At 38.6% G+C, this 16,260-nt stretch overlaps 1 protein-coding gene across 6 annotated transcripts in view; it reads right to left on the bottom strand.

Annotated features, from left to right (window-relative positions):
• Positions 1–16,260, bottom strand: part of LOC121417745 (la-related protein 4-like) — a 69,170-nt gene that overhangs the window by 4,837 nt on the left and 48,073 nt on the right. For 5 of the 6 annotated variants that reach the window (XM_041611492.1, XM_041611480.1, XM_041611504.1 and 2 more), the window contains 9 exons: positions 14,620–14,756; positions 11,505–11,608; positions 11,069–11,233; positions 9,596–9,883; positions 4,801–4,907; positions 3,729–4,118; positions 2,847–3,282; positions 1,334–1,488; positions 563–989 (listed from right to left, as the gene is read on the bottom strand). In XM_041611492.1, the coding sequence (XP_041467426.1) occupies positions 563–989; positions 1,334–1,488; positions 2,847–3,282; positions 3,729–4,118; positions 4,801–4,907; positions 9,596–9,883; positions 11,069–11,233; positions 11,505–11,608; positions 14,620–14,756 (2,209 nt within the window). The remainder of the gene's footprint in view (positions 1–562; positions 990–1,333; positions 1,489–2,846; positions 3,283–3,728; positions 4,119–4,800; positions 4,908–9,595; positions 9,884–11,068; positions 11,234–11,504; positions 11,609–14,619; positions 14,757–16,260) is intronic. The other variant, XM_041611484.1, reaches the window with a different exon arrangement.

Below are 16,260 nucleotides of genomic sequence, written 5' to 3'. Positions count from 1 at the left end.
CAGATGAGAGGAGATTCTAAGCTTTAAATTGGTAGGTCATTTATCTATTCTATTTATGATTAAGTTATGATAAATGATCGCTAAATCTCGGTTTTGTTTATTCTGGGACGCACTGTACATGTAAATAATATATTATCCATGCATCTGCATATGAAAACAATCGGAAAGAATCAATTTTATGTTGATAATTTTATATCTGCCCTTCTTTATCGATAATATACATTATGTAGAACATGAAAAGATGGAGACAACAAGAAAATGGAAATAAAGAGAAATATGCATGGGCAACACTAAAACTACAGAAGGATAAAATGTAATGGAAGCAACTAGACTACCAAGACTGAAGGCACTGAAAGAAAATGATTGAAGGCAAAAAAAAAAAAAAAGAAAGGCTGCAGATGATCACAAGAGAGTAGGATTGAGGTTGTTGAAACTTGAGATGGAATTAACTTATTCCAAGACCTAAAATAGAAACCACATAATCTTGGGATCATCACTGATGAATAAGAAGACCCAATTTGAGATAACCTTCCTATAGATGCAAGGAAGGCTGGATACATACCGATGTCTTGACGGCTGCGACCTGGGCAGCCGCACTCGAGTTGCTGCTCCCTGCCAAAGCCGATGATCTCCCTGAGGCAGACACATGAGAGGCAGCAGAAGAGGTGGCTGACGTTGCCGTGCCAACCGATGATGTCACTGCCTGCGTTACCATGGAAACTGACTTCGTGCATTCAGATGCCACTGGATGGCTGCTGCTACTGCTGCTGGTCTTGGATGCAGCAGGCGTTGCAGAGGAAGAGGAGTTGGTGGTCGTGGAGGAGGATGGATGTGTGGTAGATGTAGCTGTCATGGAAACCCTAGAGTTGTGCTTGGTAGCAGAGCTGGTCGAGGATGCAGCCACGCTCCCATGAGCTGGAGAAGCCTCCATCTTAGATGATTGCTTCTCCTCTGGGTCAGTCTGAGTGTACGATGATGTTTGCTTTTGCCTGTGAAGCAATTAATGTCACAGGGTTAACTATCTTGAAAGGGGGTGTTGCAAGTATTTAGTTCAAAATCAGATCTGAATATTTAAATGATAGAAAAAGTTTCATCTTTAGCTAATCAATCTGAAATTCCTGGAATTTAACATGAAGAGAATATTATTAATACTGATTTTAAAATTGTGTACATAATCAACCAATGACTTCCACTCAATTCAACAAGCAATCTTTGAGGAAACCAGGGGGCCAAAGCTCTGTCCATAATGACCAACTGTTCATATAGACCACCTTCGTCTCCATAAGGTGGTCTTTCTAGATAGGTACATGTAAGACTATTACCACTGACTTACTTGGTATTTTGTGGAGTTGGAGGTGCCGGTTTAGGGGTAGGTGCGACCGATTTCTCGACCTCCTTGCTTGCCGAGGATTGACTGGCTGTATTAGTTGAGCTGTCTTTAGTTGATGGCACTGGTACTGGCTTAGGTTCAACTGTTCTCGCAGCTCGCTGTCAAGGATAAAATAAACACCGAGATCTTCAATCACAAACAATGAAAGCCACATAACACAACGCCCAGGTACTGATTGGAGGATTGATTCATACAACTCATTGGATCGTATTCTGAAGTCAGGTTTAACTTAAACTCAGGTTTAAAGTTGTGGCTAAGTATGGATAGCCAATTGTTACATAAATCGCTAACAGTAGAGATAATTTCAGCTAATTTTGCTCTAAAATCATTCATAATTGTCTAGGAAGCATAAATAGATGATTGTCTTCACCATTCAAGAATCAGGAAAGAGCACAGTAAATATAGGAAACATACAACTTAATAAAATTTTTACATTTTTGGCTTCCCATAATTTTAGCACAGAGTAAGACCATGGTCTAAGTTAAACCCGACTTCAGAATATCAGCCATTGTCCACAATGAGCAATGCAATCAATTGTGAAGATAGACCAAAGATCTATCGCTAATCTTTGGGTTACCAGGGCCCTGAACATGACAAAAATTATCAATGTAAACTTTTCAATGCATTCAGATAATCCGCATTTCACATTCAAATGATTCAGCAATTTGAAAGTTTGAAATGGAAATATGCTTATAAGCAGATCAAGAAATTGATGAACAGACACCAGAGAAAACATTTCCCTCAATCCCATATACATGGACACTTTTCACTGATTGTTCAAACATCCACCAACTTTCAAACATTGAATATCTATATATATCAGAGAAACCTAGCAACAGCATTGATTTGATAGACATAACAAAAGCCTAAATTCAATACTTCTACTCAAATGCATCACGAGTCTTATTTCACAAAGAAACTCAATTGATTCAATTAATCTTGGCTATGGAATGCCAGTCATCTGCAAAGCCATCAATATTACAACTAAAATATGTGCAATGTCGAATTGCTAAAAAAAAAAGAGCATGGTCATTGTTTGAACAATGACAAAGGTGTCCTTCATACGTACCGAACACTTAGGTCAGGACTCGTCTTACAAGGAGTTGCGATTTGATCTGATCGCAAGTATGGAAAGCCAGCAAAGTCAATATATATATTGCATGTTTGTGCAAAATTTTTGCCAGATATGATGTATATTCATAAATTCATCTGACTTCTTGACAATTTGGTGTGTTCTTCTTTGTGTACAAAGGACATTTTGCAAATTTCCTGTTGAAAAAATTATGACACTGATAGATTTCCATGATAGATTTCCATAAAGTTACTTTAGACTGGATCAATCGTAACTCTTTGTAAGACGGGGTCCAGATGTATGTATATTCTAATAAATGTCGTCCCTGGCTTTGCATGGTTATGATCAATCACAACTCTCTGTAAGGACAGGCCTTGTACACACCTTGGGCTCCTTGAGACCTTTGACGACATCGGCCATTGGAGTCATACTCGGGGCTACGTCCTTGCTCCCTGAAGCCTCCTCCTTCTTCCCTTCTTCACCCCCATCCTCCTTGGAAGTTCTCCCAGGCAAAGGCGGAAACGACGCCAGGTCAATCTTTGGAGAGGACGGTGTCTTGGTGGTATCCTTCTCCTTGGGGTCTCGACTTTCTTTGGTATTTGTGCTGCTACTACCGGTGCCTCCCGCACTGCTCATGGTGCTGCTACTGGGATTACTGTTACTACTGCTGGTGGTGGTGACCGGGGTACCACTGGTGCTGTTGCTTCTTCTGCTTGGAGGGATGATGTCGTCATCTCGCCTCCGTCTATTCCGGAAGGTACTGTTATTAGAAGAGCTACTACTACTTAAAGGTCTCCTACGTGTTAGGTCATAATGACCACTGGGGCAGATCGAAAAGAGGAGAAAAAAAATCAATTTTCATTCTTCTTTTCATAATCATTTATATATTATATTGACATACATTCAAAAATAGAATGCATTCAATAATAACAATGAGATTGAATTTCTTTACTCATTTAATACAAAATGTCATTTTCTTAGTACTTTACATGGAACAACTCACTGGAGAATGCATCAAAGCTTTCTCCACTGGGTCCTTGTTGGATAAAAATCCTTGAATTACGTAAGCATTTTTTTCTTGAACTAGCTATTCCTATCAACAAGGATGAATAAGAAACGACACCTTGAAGAAGGGGACCTTCCCCTTTTCCATGTTCCTTTTTTCCACAGAACATTAAAAAAGGGAGAGAGAAATAAAATCTAAACACTACAGGAAGAGAGGTGGGAGTAGATGGATGGTAGATAGGTGGATCTCCACAACCTTACCTATGACTCTGTTGTAATGAGGTACTGGTGCTGCCGATATGGGTATCATCATTGAAATGTGGGTGTGGCCTCCTGGCGCCCTCCCTCCTCTTGGGGGCCAGGAACACCTCCCCTCCGCCTTTATCCTCTTTCCTGTCCATCCGATCCAGTCTATCTAGCCTCTCCAGGGGTTCCTCCCCTCCCCGGGGGTAAGGTGGTAAACGGGAACTACTTAGGGGCATGGAGGGCTGCGTCGACCTGCGATGCTCGTGGGGGTGGTAGTGACGGGAGTGGTGAGACGGGAGGTTGGGGTCTAGTATACCCATCCGATCATTCATACGGTGATCGTTCATCCGCAGCTCGGGAGTACTGGATGACCTAGGATGACTCTTAATGGTTCTATTTGATATACTGTAATTGTCAAACAACAAAAGGGTAAATTTGTAAGCAGAGTTTTCTTCTATAACTATGCAGACAGAGACACCCAATACTTCTTATGAAAATAACAAAATAAGGTTTCTAGAATTTGGAAGTGATTGAATACCTCGTCTCCACATAAACAATCTGTTTTTATCTTTGGCAAAATTCTATCACTCCATACTTCCTTTAAAGCTTATGTGTAAGGATAAATATGGATCTACAAGCATTTTCATGGAGAGTTTAAATCTGAAAACTTGAAATGAACAAACAGCAATATTGTTAATTCAATTGCGTTACTTTCCTCAAAACGTTTTTTTCCACTTCAAATGAAGATATTGATACAATAGATATTGCATTGACTCTTTCTTGTGATGTGAATTGTACAATTGTTCTTTAACAAGAAAATGCAGTCATGAAATGATTAAGAGTTCATCTACAAGTTTTTTATATTCCCTCTCTTTCCTAAGCCCCATTAGATTTCCCATACAAGTTACGATTCTCGTAACTTTGCCAGCCATGGCAACTTCCACGATATCCTCGATTCTGATCGGCCATTTCTTGCAACATGACCCCGTTGGGTTTCTTACACAATCGGCAGTCAATAAGAAGCAAAATTTATCTTTAAAATCTGACCTATTCTTTGGTGTGAATGAAGAGTAAGGTGATGACTTACACATGTGAATTCCTGGGTCCCTGGTAACTATTATGTCTACTGGTCTGTGTGTTGGTGGGTTGGTATTTCTGAGGGAAGGCACTGGTGGTCCCAAACTGTTGAGGCTGCTGTGAAACCACACAACAAAAAAGAACACATAATATATTTTTGTAGCCATATACATTAAGTAAAACAAACATGATTTCACAAGTCTTTGAAATCAAGCTAATCACCATATCATGGTACACCTAGATCAGGTTCATTTGCATAAAGTAACTCTAAAATTCAGAGATCTGGGCTGAAAAATGGCATTTACGATCATAAACACCGATAAGCACACATGGGACAGTATATCATCGTTGCTTTGAATAAATGCCTTACTGAAATGCATGTGGTTATTCTGTAAATTTCTCAGCAATCAGATATTTTTTTTACCAGAATAATTTATTCCAATAACTAGGATGCATCCCTTTAATCTATGCTATTCATCCACTTGAATGTCTATACTAAAGACAATACACACAGAAAATTCCTTGCGTGGTGACCCATCTCCCTGAATTGAGCACAACACCCATTTACTCAATCACGGCCACGTCACATCCTCTTTTCACTTTGTCTTAACCGAGTCAAGACATCTAAAGATAAGTCTCTCTCAAACATAACAATTTTTATGTTTGGAGACTCTTTCTTGGCATTTTTGTTTTTATGTGACTCTTTTTGCTTTTATATCAATTTTGAGTTTTATCTACACATTTTTCATTTTCCTATCTTATACAAATACTTAGTGTTAAAAAGAGGTAAATTGGTTTAACTGATAATGCCGGACTGGTAAGAGGCGCCAAAAATCTGCACCACTTTGTCATATCACAATCTACATAAATGCTTTTGGGTCAACCTTGTTACCAGCCACAAATAACCTACAAGTTTACAAAATAGTGTTCCTCTCTTTTTTTCCAACATCTCACTGACTATCTGTCATCAGCAACGAGTCATCGTCAGCGGGGTAATCTACATCATCGAGGCAAAGATTAATGTATAATCTCAAAGCAAAGAGTCTGGTAACCTTAAAGAGAAATTCCAGTAGTTGCAGTCAACACTGATTTCATGAGAAAGTCTGTAAAACAAGGCTTAATTGTCAGTATATCATCGAGGATCTAGATCTGGTACAGTTACATTAACTGAACTTTGTGAAATCTTGAAATCTACGCTGAAAAATGTTCACACCGAAGAAGTGAAGTGGGACAATGTATAATTATTGCTTAGGGCGTCGCGCCCAACGCCCTACCCGAATCCTGTGCTTATTTGCTGATTTCTCAGCAATTACACAATTTCTTCCAGAATCCTTTGGCACATGCGTTTTATTTATACAGACACTTTGGTGGTCATTTCATTGGATTCTGTACGAACTCATTTTGATATCGTTACCAAAACCAGCATTTACCTTTAAAAGTCACATGCATTTTCAGTCCAATCCAGCATCACGTCATAACTTTCACACTATGAAGCAAACTGATCATAGTTCACCAGAAGATATCACTTTTTATAATTTCAACCCTAAAAAGACTGGGGGGGGGGCTGATTCAGCCCCCCCTCTCAACATTTTTCGCGATAAATCTGTAACGCGAAAAGCTGGCAACGCATCGTTCCATTACTTTTTTCTTTCAAGTCTTGCACAACTTTTGATTCCGAATTTGCCGCGCCTGGGTACGTGGTTCCGAAATTACGCAACGTTTTGTAAGTGCATGTCGACCCGAAATTGCTTAAAAACGATTTCCATTGAAAAACAATAAAAAACAAAAAGTTGAAAAACAACGAAATACATAAGAAATTTAAAAAAAAATAAAATACATAAAAAGACAATTGTGATATTGAATTTTTTTAAAGTACATTTGATCAAAATCCTACAAAGAGTCTGTGAATAAAAAATTATCAGTTTAGAGGCTTTATTTAGTTAATTAGAGCAAATCTTTGATTTTATGCATAAATTTGCATAATTAATGAATGAGATTTTTCGGAAAATTTGATCCTACGGTTTTGGAGATTATGCCATGGGTAATGCACGTGCCAATTTTCGTCGCGATCGCACGATCAACGGCCGGTCTTCTAGGCATCAAAATATTTAGGGTTAAAAAATGGATATTTGAGTTATATTTGCTCAAACATCGTAGCTTTTGTGAGGCTTCACAAACTGAATTCGTGTCAGATAATAATGTGCAGAGGTCTTCTTTTAGCTGTTATCATGTCCTTCCTAACAATTTCATCAAGGGATATATAGGGAAACACCCTGATATAATCCTCATTAAGCCTGATATCTGTTCAGTTAATTAAAAAGACTGTGAGGCTTCATTGCCTGCTGAGATCTCTATAAAGACTTGAAACTTGCAACAAAGATGAACATGAGGCAATATTTTTTTATTCCATCGTTTTGTGTCCCCCCCCCCTACATTATTTCATCATCGCTTGAGCAAAGGAGAGATATATTCAATACTGCTGTAGCAACCACCTGTATAAAAGGACAACCTGTCTGTAAAGACCATAAGTTTTGGGTCCACTTAAAAGCCCCCCCCCCCCCCACATTAAAACACTTATTACAGAACCCTGTCTATAATGACCATCTGCTCATAAAGATCACATTCTGTTTTCCCTCGGATGGTCTTCAAAGTCAGGTTTGTATATTTACATCTATTTGTGAAAGACTGAAGACCTTATAAACGAGGCAATACAGTGCAGACAGAGGACTCAAAATGCTAATCAGAGCAAGTGAAATGTCACATACATGTAACGATAAAAGGAAAATTCTCTATTTACTCTGTTTGCTTAAGCAGTAAGGGCCGTGTAAAATGTGATGTATTTAGGCAAACTGCTGACAGTACAAAGTCACAATGCTCATGAATACAATAGAGCAGGCTCTAAAAGATTCATGATGCAATAAAAATATCTCAAACCAATAACACTTATCTGCAATGAATAGAATGCTTGTAAAAGGATACTACAGTATCATAAACTATTTGATGGTGCAACGTCTCAGGCTTTGTAAATTGAAAAGAGGGTATTCTAACTGAAACATGATTAATAGAATTATAGGATGAAATTTTTATTATTTTTTCATCAACAAACTTTTCTCTTTTTATAACGAAAGATCCGTCAAAATCCCCAACTGAACAAGACCGAGGGCCAACTTCATAAAGGATTTAAAATTATTGTAACTGCCATGATTACATGGCTCAACCAAAGTCAATTTTCCATGGTAGTTACTACTACTACTACTTCAGAGTTGCCATGGTCCTCAAAAGAACAATCGGAATTCAAGTAGTTACCATAAAGGTAAATTCATCAGTCTTTACACCTGTTATTTGATGCAATGGACTCCTGTTGCGTTTCATGCAATGTAATAACAGTCAAATGCACAGCAATCACGTTTCCATGCATTTTACACATGACAGTCTGAGATATACAACTCCATGAAAAGTCAAAGACCATCCTTAATAATAACAATAAGCATTTGTATAGCCCCATCTATCTAGAAACAATCTATTCCAAGGCGCATTGTCATTATTATTATTATCATTACCCCGGCTTTAGCTTGAGCTGCCTTTCAGCGCTCCTGCATTCAAGGAGTTAATCCTGCTGGGTACCCATTCAGCTCACCTGGATCGAGTGCAGCACAGTGTGGATAACACGCCATGGCTAGGATTTGAAACCACGCCATGGCTAGGATTTGAATCCACGACCCTTTGAAAGGCGAGAGCCAGAACCACTAATCCACGACGCACCCACAATTTTTTCCTTCAATTTTATATTTTTCATGAAACTATAGAAATGTTTAGTTCATTTGTCTATTCTTCATTCTGCAAAAATTGAAAAAATTTAGATCTATAGATTGAATGTTGTTAAAATAGAATCCTCTACAGTGGTTCAGCTTTTATCCTTAAAGGGGAAGGAAACCTTTGAAACAAATAGGCTTGTGTAGAAACAGAAAAATCAAAGAATAAGAATAAAGAAAGTTTGAGAAAAATCAGACAAATAATGAGAAAGTTATGAGCATTTGAATATTGCAATCACTAATGCTATGGAGATCCTCCTACTGGCAATGCGACAAGGATGTGTGATGTCATTGATGAACAACTTTCCCTTTGATGGACTAAAAAATACCCTCAATATGTCTCTTTTTGCTTTTTGTTATAATGATACAAACTCTTTATCCATGATGTATTCTTAAAAAATATGTAATACATGCCCTCATGTAAAAAGAACACATGATCCATAATAGCTCCATGCATGATCTATGGATAGATGTGATAAAAGAGGCAATTCATGTGAAATATATACTAAAGCAATGGGGAGAGTTGTTCACAAGTGACATCACACATCTTTGTCGCATTGCCAATTTGCTATCTCCATAGCATTAGTGATTGCAATATTCAAATGCTCATAACTTTCTCATTATTTGTCTGATTTTTCTCAAACTTTCATTAATCTGTTTCTTTGATTTTTCTGTTTTCACACAAGCTATCTTGTTCCAATGGTTTCATTCTCCTTTAACTTAGTGGAGTAACAAAAAAAATATATGCAATTAACGTTCAATAGATATTCACTACCTTTGTATGTTAAGAACCCACTGTACGTTTCATAAAAATTTTGGGGGGAAACTGTGGTGTAGTGGTCCACTTGCACTCCCTCTATCAGCTATATTGTGAGAAAAAAAACATGAGGAGGTAACAGTGACTCGGTTCGCTTTTGCCTCCCATGCACGAGTGGGACATAATGAAAAAAATGATTATGATTATGGTAATGATAAAGAATGCTGATACCTTACCTGACTTACAATAGCCTGAGGAGCTTCATAGTACGTCTGGCTCCACTGTGGCGGGACGTTGGCAGGGTAGTACGTGTACTGCTGCTGCTGGATGATTCCGTTGAGGGGTTGCTGAGCTGCTGCCGCCGCTGCAGAAGGGGCGGTGGTGTACTGCTGGAACTGTGTTGGCTGGAATACTGCTGTCTGGGCCTGGGAGAAGTTACTTGTGGCAAGATGGTAGCCATTGAGCACCTTGGGTGCTGCTTGTGTATAGGTGATCCTCTGCAAAGGCTTTGCTTTTATCCTTGCCTGGATGAGGTAACAAAGCAATTGTGTAAAAAGGAATTTCTGTCCTTTTACAAGAAAAAAGATCTACATTTGACAATCTCCATAGCATCTCTCCATTCATAAATATGGGTATATAATGGCAGGAAAAAATATTCCATGTATGCCATGTGTGGTTACCTAGTCAAGCCAGAGAAAGTTTCATTTCATCCGCATGCTACTCCTCAAAATCCATCTCATGTAAAAAAATTTTTTTGAAATAATTGGCTCCGTTGCTCTTCTGGTCTCACCTCCCAGATGGAATTCAAGTTATAATTTTCTTTCACACTGGAAAAAAAACCTCGCAAAAGTTCTTGAAACATTGCAAATGACCTGCTAATTTGTAGGTATCTTCTTTTCCTTACAAGTACATATTTTTTCTGATCAGACAAGAATTCCAGGTGGGTGTTTGATGAAGCTGCGACCGGTACATTTACTTTGATGTTAAGTTACTTAGGTGCCAAGTCAGTTACACAAGATACATCATTCAGTACAAGAAAGGGTCACTAGTCATGCGTGAAGACACTCGTAATTTACAGTTTTATGAAATACACCCATCAGATTAGAAATGACCAAGGTTTATTCTTGACCAGTCACGTGTAAACACCTCAATCCTACAGTCACATTGGCACTTATCATGCTACTATCAATGACAAACCGGGGGGTGGTGTTTCACAAAAATTTTTAAGTATGACTTAGAGTAGCCTTTAAAAGTCTAGTTGTGCGCGGTATAACACGCATGGCCGCATTGGTCAGATCATGGCATATTAAAGTCATACTAAAATCTTTGTGAAACAACCCCCCCCCCCCCGAGGTCAGCTTGGAGATGGTTTTGACGGTGCCACTGTAGTACCGCATACCCTACCCCTCTCATTCACAGTTCCATGACATTTGCTCCAGTGACGATTGCTCCGCTCTTAATTCATCACACCAAATCAAATGACTAACATCAACCCTGGGTTTAACAATATACCCTGACCCTAAACCTAACAGGAAACCCAATTGCGACCCAAACCCTACATCTTATACCAAATTAAGCACAGAGTTATTTTCGCAGGAGCAAATATTGTGTCATGACCCCCCCCCCCATTCACAGGTGATTCCAAACAAATATCAAACCCCTGTAAATAAAACCAAATGGGAGAATGAAAGAGACCTTACAAAACTTACCATAATTGGTTTCCCTTGGAAGTGGCCAACCCGTTCCCGTAGATGTCTGTACGCTTTCTGGGCATCCGAGTCGGATTCAAACGTGATGTACCAGTTGTTGTTATGAGCAAACTCACAGCTGACGAACTTGGGACATTGCTCGTGAGTAAACAGGGCTTTTACATCCTGACAAAAGAAAAAAAATCACAAACATTTCATGATAATCACCACACTTTACTTCGTTTCCTGCATGCATTTCAGGATGGCTCCATTGGCCTAAGAAATCAAACCAATGCCAAAAGCCATCTTACAACACTGATGCTCACAGTGTGTCATCATGCCACATCGCTGTATTCAGTGCAGATGTGAATGCAGTTGGAGAATATTTCATTAAATCTTGAATATTAAAAAATTGAAGAAAAAAAAACTTCAATCAAGTCCTTTAGCAGTGACTAACCTCGATGGGAGTAGTGTCTGGCACCTCTCTTAGGATGACTGTACATCGTTTGTGATTCGGTCTAACCTTTTCTCCTTTCTCATCTACTTGAACAAGGGGTGATTCTGCAAGGGGGACAAGGGAAGGAAATCAAAATGAATATCAATAGTCATCTCTTTCAATAGTGGTAATGGTGGTCGTGGTGGTGACAGTGAAGACAATGACGATATTGATGAAGATGAATAATGGTGGTGACAATGACAATGAAAATGACAATGATGATGATATGAGATGATGTACAGTAATAGATGGTGATGACAATGACGGTGGTGATGACAATGACACTGATGGTGGTGATGACAATGATGACGATATTGAAAATGATGACAATGACGATAGCAACGATGATGATATTACATGTAGATGATGTCATAGATGATGACAACGACAATGACAATGGCATTGATGGTGGTAATGACAATGATGACAACATTGATGATGATAATGATGGTGATGTAGATGATGATGATTTTCAAAATATATCCAACCCCAAAATAACCAGAGAATTCTAACAATCATTGCAGGAATCTAAAATAAAATAACATTTTATTAAGTGTTAAGAAACTAGTCTAAAATTTCAATATTTTAGTATAACAAGTAAATAACATTGACAAACCAGATCATTTGTGCTCATTGAAAATATAATATCAAAACTTAGAAATTGGAATACTTCTTCACATAGAGAGGAATCTATGAAAATTCAAATCTACCATATGGTATACTAGGCCCCATTTTAATAGCAATGTCGACATTGTAATGTGTATCAATGGAAAGGAATCCATACATCATTTTCCCTACCAGTATTGCTTTTTTTAGCCTTACTGTATTCCTGGTGAGAAATTTGCTATATTTGTATTGAATATTGATGGCTGAAAATAACACAACCACCAAGCACGGGAAGACAAGATTTTACTCAAAATGCAAACGACCTCTTGTCAGGCACTGACCGCCACTCCATCAAAATGCCCAAGAATAAGTGGACGGCGATCATGGTTTCTATTTCTAGGAATTGATGGGACGCTATCTCTACCAATTATCATGTCTCCATCTCCACTCTCCTTTCTCTCTTCTCCTCTTCCCTGGTCACAGTCAAACGTTGAGTCATTTTACATCTCATTAATAAACCATCCTGGGCCCTGTAACACAACGCTTAGAGATTGATTGTAAGACCGACTGATCACAATAATCAATAAGATCAATGGTAGAAGTCAGCCCACGATCAATCTCTAAGCTTTCTGTAACGGGACACGGTTCTTCATCCCATATGATGATGTCTGGTTGGAGTCGGGGCTCAGGGGAGTGTTTTGTAAAACATCTCTGTCACACATATTCACAGACAAAACTTATTTTGGCAATGGAGACAAAGATTTTGGTAGCTTATAACAGTGGTAAGTGACAAGACACTTGATGAGATGCTCCCCTGTGTAGAGTTTCATGAGACATCTTGAAGTTGAGTTGCTCTCAACCAATCAGATGCAAGGATTTCAGCTGCTAATATTAGTTTTATGAAATACTCCCCAGATTTTTTTCTTCTTCTGGCTTTATGAACAGGATGCAAATTTAATGAGGACCTCCCCCCCCCATCCACCAAAAAAACCTATTCATTCAGGGGGGCATCAAAAAGTGAACATTATGAATAGTATAATGTAACAGTAGGCCCCCTAAAAGACGGTCAGGCCACATTATAAATTCATTTGTGTAGCCCGGCACTTGACTGCAGTGATGTTAATAACCAATTTATCAAATTTGAAGTTCCAATCATTGTGATTACTTTTTAAATATTCATGATATTTTCCCCCTTCTCCTTCCATTATTTTGAATTCATCATGTATTATGACTATATTTTTATTATGAAAATATATCATATAAATTTTTATATAAAACATTTTATGATGTATTTTATTACAGAAATAATAACAAATTAAAAACCTGGCTGGTTCGCTTTTTAATGGGAGAGGTGTGCTTTCTTATAACTTTTTGATTTTAGCTGGTTACATATTTTTGCCTTTGGGTTACAAATTCCATTTATTTTAATCTTTTTTGTCCTGATAATCATCACTTAGAATTATCAAAACCAATCCTTTACCAAACACAATTTGGGATATTTTTTTCTTTGCGGATACTCCTATATATGCTACATGCAATCCTTAACATATTTCTGGTCTGCCCTCGAGTCAGAGGACATTAGGGAGATGTTAATATTTTTGTATATGACTAACAAGAGCGTTTCCTCAGGACTACTAGATACTTCATATAGGTCCTGTAACACAAAATACAGCAATTGATCTTGGGGCTCGTTTCTATGATTGATTGCATTGACTATTGTGTATGATCAATCATAAAAGTTAGCCCTATGATCCATCACGAAGCTTTGTAAGAGCTCAAATCACAGATTCAAGCATGAATTCGCGAATGAATATTTGAAGATTTCATCCTCCCTACCCCTATTCATTGGTCAAACTTTATATAATATCTGTGGCCTAGTGGGGCTCCATTAGCCCAGGTTTGCTGAAAATCCCAACACTCGAACAGCCAACCAGCCCTGCTTATATCTATATCGTCTGTTGTATAGCATGCTCTTTTTTTTTTCTTTTTAATGAAACCCTGGGCATGTTCTGGGGCTAAAACTTGCAATTGTATCTTTACTACAAACTGCTAGAGGTGATTCTGACACCGATTGCTACCAGAGATCTTGTTTTTTTGTACCTCGTAACGAAGGATTCATTCATAATTCATCACAAATGTCATAAATCAACTGAACATCACAATACATTCAACATTTTCTCCAGTAATCTCTTAATCTGGCTCTTCAATTCTTTGTAATTATTCTATTTTCCGTTTCTCTTACAAATTATACGAATTAACCCGCTAATTTGCAGGTGCAGGCGCACTCAGGATTATTCATTCATGGCGTCAGACCATAATGCATCGATGCCTCACTCGAGCAGGAATCGCTCCTCTTGGTTTCTTGAATCTCGAGATTAATCGCGAGGAGGGCCGATCGGGCTAAAATCTTGAGATTGAGCTAATTCGGGCTAGTGCAGCACCACCTATTGTCTCTATCTGATATACTCACCCCTCAGAACATCTATTACTAGCTGCAATTCATGGGTTAGTTTGGTGACCGCATTGAAGCTGGCTATCGTTTTGATGGTCACATACTGGTCCGAGTCCATCTGTGATTGGAGATATCTGTCATTGGCCAGGTTCTCCCTGCGTGAAAATAAGAACAAAAACCTAATGAATGGACAGATGTTTGAAAATTACCTGTTTTTTATTTCAGTTTTGAGCTGTAATGAAACAAGTTTGATCACAAAAAGCATCCAAAATTATATCAATTGATAGTCAATGATGACTTTACCAGCTACTATGACAATATGAATATGGATGAAAAGAGTAAGATTTGAGGGATTTCTGCTCTTTTGGAGGGGGGGGGGTAGTTTTCACTTTTTTTTTTTTGGGGGGCATTTCATGTTGAACATTTTTAGTCTGCTCCCACAATTCTCTCCACGTAAGCTTTAAATTCCCTGCTTCCCCTGCATAAGAGAGGGGTTTATGTTTGTAAATATTGAGTCATTCATTAGTAAGCGTTAATCACCCTGTATCTAGATCTGGCAATGACCTCTCCTCTGTAACATGAGCGTCTCCAATCATTGACATGGTCATGTGTTTGCCCATGTGTGTGTACATGGGTGCCTGCATGTATTGAGAACAATCGAGTGCAACAGATACACACACACACATTCAGATTGGCAGGAAACTCCGCATTCTATGCCCTGATGACTGTACAGCGCAGGGTTCATTTGATCTCCATATGGAAAAGAGGATGGGGAGGGGGGCGGGGGGATGTAACTCTTCTCATTTTTCCAAGGGGGAATGCTGACGTTTGTTTTCCCATGTTTGATACTGCCATAACCTTGCAGGGAAATCTGCAAAGTGGGGATTCCGAGTGCATGAACAAATTGCAGTTGCACCATATGTTTACCGAGATAGCATGCATGTCCAGAGCATTACGGGCAAGAGCAGTTTAATGTAACTTCGTTTAAAGGAACAATACGGGCAAACATTTGGATGCTATTCTTGAGTCACACTGAAGACCAAGTAACAGTCTATAGTCAAAAGGATCTTGACACAAATTTGAGCAAATTACTTGAATGACAATGTTTTAACTTTATTAAAATGATTTCATACCTGCCAAGTTTTGAGAATGAAAAATAGGAATCCAAAATACGAGGACGCGAAGCGTCCTCGTCCGAGGGTGCGAAGCACCCGAGCGGGGGGAGGGTGTGCGAGGGGGGTGTCCCCCCTCCCACGGTAGGGACTTTTTGCATTTTCAAACATGGAAAAGTGGCATTTCCTTGCATTGTTTAAATTAATTCACCTTCAATACTATGCCAGGAATTGATCTAATTTTATTAAAATTCAAAATCATTAATCCATTATTTTGTCAGTTTTTGCATTATTTTGCGTACAATTTTCATTATTTTGCAAATGTGCATTCATGTACAATCTAGTGCATAAGTTCAAGCAGTATTAACCCAAAATATTGAGGCTGCATTCACTGTACATTTGCAAATGAAATTTAACTAATGTTCCGTTATGGGAGGAATTGTTTCAACAAAATAAACACTGGATTTTCTGTTTTTGTGAGACTGGGAGATTGAGGCGCAGCTGCAACTCGGGCGCGCGCCGGGAGTTTAGGCAAGCGTTCGGCAGA

Source organism: Lytechinus variegatus, chromosome 1 (genome assembly GCF_018143015.1).
Source record: "Lytechinus variegatus isolate NC3 chromosome 1, Lvar_3.0, whole genome shotgun sequence".
NCBI lineage: Eukaryota > Metazoa > Echinodermata > Echinoidea > Temnopleuroida > Toxopneustidae > Lytechinus > Lytechinus variegatus.
The sequence above is the reverse complement of the archived record's forward strand: the minus strand, read 5'-3'. Positions and strand labels throughout refer to the sequence as shown.